Here is a 10,460-nt window from a genome sequence, read left to right on the forward strand (position 1 = left end):
CCGTAGAATTAAAGATGTTATCCAGATAAGAAGATTGAATTGGCTGGGGCACTTGGAAAGAATGGAGGAGGATAATTGGGTAAGAAAGTGTAGAGACTTGATAGTTCCTGGAGCAAAGCCCAGAGGCAGACCGAGAAAGACTTGGCAGGAGGTTATAAGGACAGACTTGATAGAGAGGAAGTTGAGTTTAGATCTAACACAGTCCAGATTGGAAGAGGGTCATTAATATACCCCGTCCAACCCATGCTAGCATGGAAAACGGACGTTAAGCCGAGAATGATGATGATGATGATGTATATTAAAGAAATTGTAATTAAATATTTCTTGTCTGCTTAATTTTAATATATAAATCTAACATAATGTCAAGTTTCATGAAGGATGAAATATTGAAAGAAGATATGGTCGACGCCTACACTAGCTCTTAACATATTTGATGATGACAATATTGATAATAATGTAGGTAATATGTGAAAAATATGTCAGCATCAGCAAAATATGTCAACCGAGCCAATGAAAATTTTTTTTAAAGTGCTGATAAAAAAACGTCAAAACAAGGGGAGGAGACTGGGGGTCATTGGTTGGTATGTAATAACAGTGGTTGTTGTCAGGGGTTAATCCAGGAAATTACTTTGGGCGTCAGTAATCCCCTAAATTGTCTGTCAACCTTTTAGAAAAACAAGAAACTCAATTTGGTTGTATCAAACAGTTGATATTTTAAAGTGAACCTACAAGGTCTAGAACTGTTACCACATTTTTTCCCTATCCATTATTAGAAGAAGTAAGGCAGTTTTCATCCCTCTATTTTGGGCGCTCCATTTGGATGTCCCCAAAATCAGTATAACGATGTCTAAATTGAACTGTATTCAGCGATTCGGTTTAAATACAACTCAATTTTTGTGATGACATTCTAAAGTTAAGCCTTAAATTCACTCTGTTTGCTTACTTTTTTAGTACAGAAATGAGCGAACACCTTTAACTGTAAAAAGGTGTATTGTAGGGTTCCTTTTTATTTTCACATTTCAAAAATACAGTTGGCATGTCTGTTACTAAGAACATATCTTACCATTTAAAGCAGCCTTTCAAAGCCTTTAACACGAATGTTGTAGGCTTAGAACCTTTCGCTACGTAAGGAAGCAAAACCTGTGGCACATTTAAGGCATTTTCAGGTGAAATTCCACTGAAAACGACAGGAAAAAAAATAATCAGAGTCAGCGCTCCCTTTACCGCCATTTTTTCAACGAATCTGTGCCATGCGTTTGGACTCGATTACTCCCGTCAAAACTTTTATTTTGGTAAACAAAACAGCTAAAGGTCATACTTTTGTCACGTGAAAGAGAAAATGAAACCCTGTACCTTCTGTACTGTGGGTTATGGGGTTGTTGGTTACGAGGGCTTTGCTCTTTGCTTTTATCAAGACAGTGAAAGATATATTTATATCTGTAGTTTTGAAAGATTTTTTGTGCAATCCACTTGCTATGTTTTGTGTTGTTCATCTTTCTGTTTTGGAACTGACTCACTTCTTTTATAAATTTTTGTGTGTGGTGGAAACCAAATAGAAATAGTGTCCTTCTAAAATGCCCTGCATTGTAGTGCATTGTATATCGTTCAGTTAGGGTAAAATGGGTTACAGGATTAGCATCTTATATGTGTTGGTAAATTAATTTTGTGCAATCACATTTGCTGTCTAAAGGCATCAGTACAGAATATTTCCCTGAAGGTAGGGGAAAATCGTTGATTGAGTGATTTGGCACTGCAGTAAATTTATTTACTGATTGGGGAAGTACTCATAATAAAATAGTTGGTTCATTTTTTTCACTAAGCTGGGCATAAAAGGGCGGGGTTTTATTATGCGCAAAAAATTGCATTATCAAAATTCATAATAAGCCCAGATAAGAAAAAACAATCAGGGGCATAATATTAGCCATTTTTGTATGAAATTGTTGTAAGTAGCTTGTTTCAAAAAGTTATTGGCAAACATTTATTTATTTTATTTATTCTTTATTTAAAATAACTTCATTTTAAATAAAATATAAAATACATATAAAAATAATATAATAAACCATCTCCATCATGAAATTTAAATTAATAGAAACTAGTATATTACCCTGTTTAAAAGGTCAAAATTTTCTGCACCCGTTACAATGCTTCAAGAGTTTATTTAAAAAAGAAATACAAATTTTGTATATCATATGTTAATCTTTACACTGAAGAAGGTATTTTAATAGATTTCTGGTGACCAGATAATAATAGTACTACGTTTATAAAAGTGTGTTTGAATGAAAATGAAATTTTGAAAAATATAATTTATAAATGAAATTACATTTTTATGTGATATTTTTTTCTACAATATTTCTTTTCATAAATATATACAAGTTTCCTGTTGCAAAAATGTCATAGTTTTTCAAATGCGATCTAAAAAAGCCTTTCTATCGCCGTTCTTTGTTCCTAAGTTCTTAAAATGCAATCTAAAAAAGCATTTCTATTGCTGTTCTTTGATCTTTAGTTTTCAAAATGCGATCTAAAAAAGCATTTCTATTGCCGTTCTTCGTTCTTAAATTTTAAAATCGCAATCTAAAAAAGCATATCTATTGCCGCTTTTCGTTCTTCAGTTTTAAAAATGCGATCTAAAAAAGCTTTTCTATCGCCATTCTTCATTCTTAAGTTCCTAAAATGCGATCTAAAACAGCATTTCTATCTCCGCTTTTTGTTCTTAGGTTTTTAAAATGCAATCTAAAAAAGCATTTCTATCGCCACTTAAAAATATTTAATTCACAATTTTATCATTTTCTTCCCAAAGTGATTCGCAAAAATAACCCTTCGATTCGCAAATTGCGAATCACGAACTGCTAATTCAAACCCTAGAAAGTACATCAAAGTGCATGGGAATTCAGTTAGGGGTATAATGCTACTTTTTTATGGTGAATTAAAGCTAATAATTAAATTTTAATTCCCCCCCCCCCCCAAATGAAATAACTTGCAAAATAAGTCACAGAATAACTAGGCAGTTTCTTACATATTATGCCATATCATTTATCATGTGCTTAGCTATACATAATTAGTCGATGACTAGTGAATAAATTCACAGGGTCTTCTATCCTTTATTCCCCGCATGCCCTGTGTCATACTACCATTTTGCGCAGAGTATGTGTATATGTACATTTGAGGAAGGCACCTTGGAAGGTTTTTGTGTTATGTGAAATATTTACGTCCACCTGAGGACTAGCTTTACATACTCTATGTGTGAAATAAGTTCATGATTTTGTATAAACTAGTTGTTAACCCGTGGAAAAATCCACGGGTTCGCTCGTCCTTTTTATACTTGCGCGGCTAAGCTACCATTTTGCGTGACAGACAGACAGACGTATACGAGTATTATAATATAGACAATAATTATAAAGCACTTTTGGCAAGAACCTTATTAATTTTTTTTTATCTCTTTATCACTTTATTGAGTGAATTCTCTGATCAGGGGAAACTGCCTGATCAGGGAATTCTTGCCCAATCATGGTAAGACCATGTACTGTAAGGTATGGCCGTTCTTTAGCCAGGAAGAAATTTCGAAGAATTCTGTAGCCACACAAGAAATTCAATAAACACTCTAAATTCAACTTTTGGTCCCTTCTGACAACCTTCTGGAAGAAGCATTTTAACAAACCATTTTGTCTTCCATGTGAACCTGACTTTACCAAAAAGTTTTTGCATTGCTATTTTTAGAAACTCTCTGATAAATTTATAGTAATTCAAAACTGAAGAAAAGTAAAATATGACAGCAGTAAGTATATATACATATGTTTTTAACAATAATTTGTTCTATTTATTTCGAGTATATAATCTACTTAGAACTGTGTGAAAAGCTTTGACAACTAGTCAGATATTGCATATGTATATATTTTAAACTGTTTAGGCATTGAGCAATTATTTTCAAAGTCTTCTTTCCACGTAAGAACATCATTATTAATGCTTTATCATTACTTTTCTGCATAATTTATTACATAATTTGTTTACATATTGTTTATAGTGTGGATGGTGCCTTAGCATTTTTAATCACCGATCGAAGTGGTGTCCCTATTGTAAAAGGTATTTTTTTTAAAATCATTTGACACAGATGATTTTTGTTTCTAGTCCGTTCTTACTCTGCGTGTAAAGACTACAATAATTGACTACTTGTAAATCAGCGAAACATACACATAATACTTGTGGCAAAGCACCAGGCCATTAATAAAAAAAACAATACAGTGAACGATAAGAAGACAAATGTAAACATTTATTTTTATAAAAATAACAGAAATTATGCAGTTATGTATGAAAGAATATTAATTTAATTTCCTTACATGAAAGTTTTTTTTAAAAACTTCTTGACCTAAAAAACGTAAAAAATATCGAAACTGAAAACCTGCAAATAATTCTCATTCGTACCTAAAAAATAATTTGCACATTATTAACAGGTGAGGGGAACAGTATACCAAAATGACAATAAGCATGTCAGTTTAAATTGACAACCATGTGTGTAATGATGTTCATGCAACATGAGTACATGATGATCTGCATTTTTTCTTGTTTTAGTATTATCAGGAAAATGTCCAGAATCTGCAACAAGGGGAAGTTTTCTTTCAACATTTGCTACAGCTACAGAGCAAGTAAGTTAACAGAAAAAAACTTCATTCATACACGTTATAAGAACTATTTCTAGTGGTGGTGTTGGTGTGTATTTTACATAATTAACCATGGTTGTTGTTATTTAAAAATGCATATGCTTAAACTTGATAAATGAATTCAAAAATAATGGAGATATTTTTACAAACTTTTCTTTTTGAAGGTATTAGCTACCTATTTTTGGAGGTATTAGCTAACTATTTTTAGAGGTATTAGCTACCTATTTTTAGAGGTATTAGCTACCTATTTTTGAAGATATCAACTACCTATTTTTGAAGGTATTAACTACCTATTTTTGGAGGTATTAGCTACCTATTTTTGGAGGTATTACCTACTTATTTTTGGAGATATTAGCTACCTATTTTTGAAGGGCTTAGTTGCCTATTTTATGTGTACGGGAATGCTCCCTGTGATGTCAGTATCTTACAACCACCACATTGTGTATGAGAATAAAAATTCAGGATAATAATTACGTTTTCAGCAGCATAAAGCATCAGCACAGGTTGACGGCCCAATCTTTAATCTATTGATCGTAGTACATCACTGTTCTTAATTGGTGGGGATGTACCAGAGTTTTCAAACTGAATTGTTTAGGAAGCGACAAGTTTTGTTATCTGATATGTATTAAAATTAAAAGTTTTTGATTTTCTTTCTTTAGGCCAGCAAATTAGGACTATCCAACAATAAAAGAATGATATGCATGTATCCATCATACCAGGTGTGTATTTTGACTTGCTGGTGTGTTTTGTTATTTCGTATATAAAGTGAAGTTTCAGTATCTCAAAACCTGAACTTTTAGAATCTATTAAATATTTTGATTTCACTGTAGCCAAGGTAACTAAGATTTCTTCGAGGATATCAAATTGAGTTTCTCTCAAAGCTTAGAGGCAAACAAATGTCAGGCAAACCCCTATCTTTCAAATCCACCTCAAAGCAAACTCCGCATTACAATCAACCAATCAGCACAAAGCACTTTTTTTTCAAAAAATGTAATAAAATTTATTTTTTTAGGTAGTAATGTTTAACTACGTTCCACTCGTAGTGACAATTATTGGATCATCATCCACAAATACAGGTAATTAGTTGTCACATTTTATCATTCTGGCCGTCACAATTGAGCAAGAGAAAAAAAATAGTCCAGTTGCTCTCACATATAAGGTGAATTTTTGGCTTACTATCAACTTTCTGGGCCAGTATTTACCTAAGTTGGTACTCCAGTCATGCCAACTTTAAAAATTCTGCCCGTCTGAAAATAAGCTAGATAAAAAAAAACTAGAAAAAAAAACGGTTTAGTTGCTCTCAGTTGTCAAGTGATTTTTTGGACCAGTACTTCCGTACTTTTTTGTTCAATTTGTTCGATTATAAAAAGATTATTTACATTGGCTCAATAACATTCAACAGGTTCATTAATCTTAGATTTGCTCGAACTAAATCTGATGATTATTAATAATATTTCATTTAATCTTAGCTACATGCGCAAATAGTTAGTATTTTCAATTGCTTTGCGCAAAAAAATGTTATGAATTAATTAACATCTACTGAATTTAGTTGTTCAGGAAGTTAAGTCTTGACACAACGGGCAGGTATTCTAGTAAAACATGATTTCTGCTTCTTTGAACCAAATATTTTAGTATTACTAAATAGGAATTACCATTTAAAATCTTCCCAGATCTAAGGTTATGACCATAGAAGTGTCAGCAATTTTTGCAGGGTAAATGTTACATCAAAATGAGTACTTACGCGCGAATATGCGGAAATTAATAGGCGCGAAAATATGGCATAAATAGTTTACACAAAAGATCTTCAAACCTATGCGTTGTGTATTAAGGTAAATTTTATTGTTTCTTCCTTGTTATTTGTACGAATATTTGAATTTGCGCAGAAACTAACAATCGCGAAAAATGTTTTTATCACCCTGTTGCGCGAAATTTAATACGCGCCGAATAATTATTTTTTAAAAATTAAATTAATACGCGTCAAAGTTAGAAAGAATGGCAAAGAATGTTAAAGTTGGATACCTTAAGAACAAAACAAAAAAAAATTTAAGACAATCTAACATGAACAGCGGTTTGTCTTCTTTTCGAACATGATTTATGTTGAATTAATGCGTTGGTTCTTGTCAAATTTTCTCTATATCGGACACATTTTATTCCGTTGTAAGTTAAGCACCTAACTTCCGCATTATGAAGTTACGTCACTATCATACGTCATCACGCAGTACCGACATTTTAGGTTTCACTGTTATTACTATTCTTTTAGGTCTTCTCTTGGAAATGGAATCGGATTTTGTAGATGTTATCGATAAGTTAAAGTCAAGTGTCGTATCAAAAAATCAATAGCGAATAAAACATGTACTGTTTGTATCTACTTATTGTACTTATTTGTATCTACTAATCTAGTGTTTGTATCTACTTATTAAATGCTAGTTTTTTCGCGATTATAATATTTTCGTCAACACATAAAATTTATATTTCGAGAATAAATTTAACGTATAATAAGTTTTACCAACATGCTTTTATAGAATTTTCATTTTTTCGAATTATGCGTTTTCGAATCATATGAATTCACTGTACAAATATAATTTTAAATTTCCAATCACAACCCTGTCAAAATTACCATCCATTTTTCCAAACGTTAAAGAACTTGGGAAGGAACCAGAAAGCTTAATCGATCATCGGTAATAATAAATGAAAAATGTTTGTATTAATAAATTTATGTAAAAATGTTTCTTATACCTCTGTTTGATTTTTATCCACTGTTTCCACATTTATCGTTGAAGAGATATTTTTTCTGCTGCCTGCTTCTGAAGCGGTCTTTTTACGGGATATCTTAATCAACAAGTTCTTATTTTGGCTAATGAGCGTTACATCGCTTGGTTGCTATTAAATTACGCGTGAATTTGGTCCAAAATTCTAAAATTATTACCACCAAGGCCGTCACGTGACGTCGGCGGTCATTTTGGTTGTTGTTTTCATGATCCGGCGGTGTTTTATGCCGGTGTATCAATATCCGAGGTGTTCTTGGTATTAAGAAGTCCGGGGTGTTCTTCTCGGCGTTTCATTGCCTGGTCGGCCGTTTCAACCCCTGACTTTACGTTTTGTAGCATACTTGATACTCTACTGAGACCTGTTTAGTTAAACAAGGCGTAATCTTTCGAGACTATTAGGACGGGCACTAAATTACTTTTGTGTGCCCGCGCTCATTATAGACTTACGTCGCCTATCATGTGTTATACTTGTTCTTTATTAGCTTATTATGAAACGTTTTTGCTTGCTATGAGGCGTCATAAATATTTGGGCTTTCCTATTTCAGCAATTTTTACATCGGACCCAAATACGATCTAGTCAATCTGGAATTCTGAAATGTCAAAATTTTCTAAAGCAACTCCTGCTATGCTATGAGCCTTCTTCGGCACTACATTGGCCCATCTATCTTTAAAACCGATTCGTCCACCCTGAAGTAAATTCTACGTGGCATTAAAGAAAGAAGATATCAAAACGTCAATAAAGGCTAAACTCAAATCAACTTTTTCATTCATGCTGTGATGACACAAGAGAGATGGAAAAAAACGCTTCCATTATTATTATTATTATTATTATTATTATTATTATTATTATTATAATTATAATTATTATTATTATTATTATTATTTTTATTATTATTATTATTATTATTATTATTCCGAATATATATACATGATATAGCCACTTCAGTGTTGGAAACACTGTTATCAATGTGGGTCCTGTGTTCTGAATGTATACATTAAGTATACACCGGCAATACCTACCTCATTTCCATCACATGGCATGGGTTGACCCGTAGCTGTGGTAAAGACACTTGCTAAACATGCCCGCGCTGTGAACCGAACGACGGACCTTGTGATTACGAAGAGAATTCCATAACCACAAGGCTTCTTTCTTCATTTTATAATTCTTCAAGTTTTTAATTTCACCTGACGTGAAACCACGTGAACAGGTTTATTATGCATGATAAAAATAAAATGGAACTCACCCACCTAACCCACCGTTAAAATAGAGCAAATGAGAGTTTTCAAATGATTAAGAATCAAGTTAACATCAAGTTAAAGATAAACATTGGGACAATAAAAAAGCAGAAGTGACCAATACTAGATGAATTTTGTTCGTTAAAAAGCACATAAATTATTATTTTATCCATCTAGGATAGCGTCTTCAGTTCTTAATGTACTCTTATCAATTAGGGTCATGCAAAGGTGTCCTACACCGAGTTTTTTTTTTTACTTTTTGATAGAAAGATGACGTCGAAAAATTTTTCGTCGTCTTCTCTCATATCAAAAAGACAAAAAAACCCTGGGGATGAGGATGAGTTGTCCTAGTGTATATAAATCTCCCATGTGAGTTACGCAAGGCATGAAAGCACGACATCCACTCAACTAGACAACCGCCTAGGTTATCAATCCTATTCTCATGCTAAACGTTAACAAGAAAGCAACGAGTCACACTTTTTTTTAGCTCTGGCATGATACATGGCTGGGCTTCGTACTCACAACTTTCCACACTGAAGACAAACGCTCTACCACAAGGCCAACGGTCGTTAAAATAATAGTATGTTCTAATACAATGCCCTTAAATATGTCACTTATCTGTATGTGCATGCAATAACGCTGACGGCAGTCATTTCAAGCTTAGTTTTGCACGTCGGAAAGTGAGCACCAACAGGACTATTTTTTCTTATTTATTCTGATATTAAAGAACAAGAAACAGTTCATGAATGTCTGTGATATGAGTTTTTTTAGTACATTTCTCTAGATGTATGACAATAATTTAAACTTGTCCCAAGTGTGTTCAGTGCTGTAAGAACGTGGGGGTGAGGAAATGTGGACAGCTAAGGGGCTCAGCCCCGCCCAATAAATTTTTTAAAGATGCAAAATAATAATATTGCTGTTATATTATGATATTGTGAATATTGCAAAAAGAAATTTTTGGATGTTCAGAGCAACTGACATGCAGAGAAACAGTAATCCCCAAGATGCCAGAACGCAAACAAGTTTTAGCCGGGTTTTTTCTTAGATTTTAATGTATTGAAAGCTATGACAAAGAATTTAAAAGAACTGGAAGGAAAGGCAACATATGACTACAAACGAAAGAATCATGTGCTGATAAAACAAAAACAAGATTTCGCTGCCATTAGTGTTGCAGTAACCACTACATTTTAAACTTTTTCAAGTTTGAAGTTTTACGTGAAGAATTCGCTTAAAAAGTGCAGGAACCATAATGAATTTTTGTTGTCAGAATCGTATCAACGATTTTAAGAATACTAGTTGTTAGCACGTGGAAAAATCCACGGGTTCGCCCTTCCTTTATATACCGCATTGCGTGCGTTTCGCTACTCGCACAGCTAAGCTACCATTTTGCGTGACAGACAGACAGACAGACAAACATATGTTCCAATTTAGACTCTCCCCCTTCTTGTTTATTATATTTAATAAAATTTTCCAACGCCTGTTTTCTAAGACCTTTTTTTTCTCTGTCTATTCAAGACTTAAGAGTATTTTTCAATTTAATAATAATGTTGTATTTAGTCTCGATAACCTCAAACACAACAAATAATATCTAAGAAAAATGGAAAATTTTAGCACAGAGTAGCAATGTTAATCAGTTTTTAAAATATGTTTAGAGTTGAAAATCTGCCGGAAGGGAATATTCTGGCTGTAAGAGTAATTTTTAACGCATTCAGTGAGATGTCTTTCTACAAAATTTGTTGTTATATTTTTGTTTACCTTTTCTTGTGTTTCTTCTAACAGTTTTTCATTAATTAGCATTTTCTAA

At 32.9% G+C, this 10,460-nt stretch overlaps 2 protein-coding genes across 3 annotated transcripts in view; one reads left to right on the top strand and one right to left on the bottom strand.

The window, feature by feature from the left end:
* LOC130629103 (nuclear pore membrane glycoprotein 210-like) overlaps positions 1-1,278 on the bottom strand; it is a 31,096-nt gene extending 29,818 nt beyond the window's left edge. Inside the window, exon 1 of the mRNA XM_057442209.1 lies at positions 1,064-1,278. Coding sequence (XP_057298192.1) covers positions 1,064-1,230 — 167 coding nt within the window. The 5' untranslated portion in view covers positions 1,231-1,278. The remainder of the gene's footprint in view (positions 1-1,063) is intronic.
* A 2,334-nt stretch (positions 1,279-3,612) lies between these two features.
* LOC130629108 (ragulator complex protein LAMTOR3-A-like) lies at positions 3,613-7,447 on the top strand. 2 transcript variants are annotated; one of them, XM_057442215.1, is made up of 8 exons: positions 3,613-3,772; positions 3,905-3,939; positions 4,019-4,077; positions 4,564-4,637; positions 5,312-5,371; positions 5,665-5,728; positions 6,913-7,008; positions 7,053-7,447. In XM_057442215.1, exons 1-7 carry the CDS (start codon positions 3,764-3,766, stop codon positions 6,990-6,992), a joined length of 381 nt encoding a protein of 126 aa, XP_057298198.1. In that variant the 5' UTR covers positions 3,613-3,763; the 3' UTR covers positions 6,993-7,008; positions 7,053-7,447. The 2 variants fall into 2 exon arrangements, with proteins under 2 accessions (XP_057298198.1, XP_057298197.1); XM_057442214.1 differs by having other exon boundaries at positions 3,615-3,772; positions 6,913-7,447.
* The last annotated feature ends 3,013 nt before the right edge of the window (positions 7,448-10,460 follow it).

The sequence above is a fragment of the Hydractinia symbiolongicarpus genome, chromosome 15 (genome assembly GCF_029227915.1).
Source record: "Hydractinia symbiolongicarpus strain clone_291-10 chromosome 15, HSymV2.1, whole genome shotgun sequence".
Classification (NCBI taxonomy): Eukaryota; Metazoa; Cnidaria; class Hydrozoa; order Anthoathecata; family Hydractiniidae; genus Hydractinia; species Hydractinia symbiolongicarpus.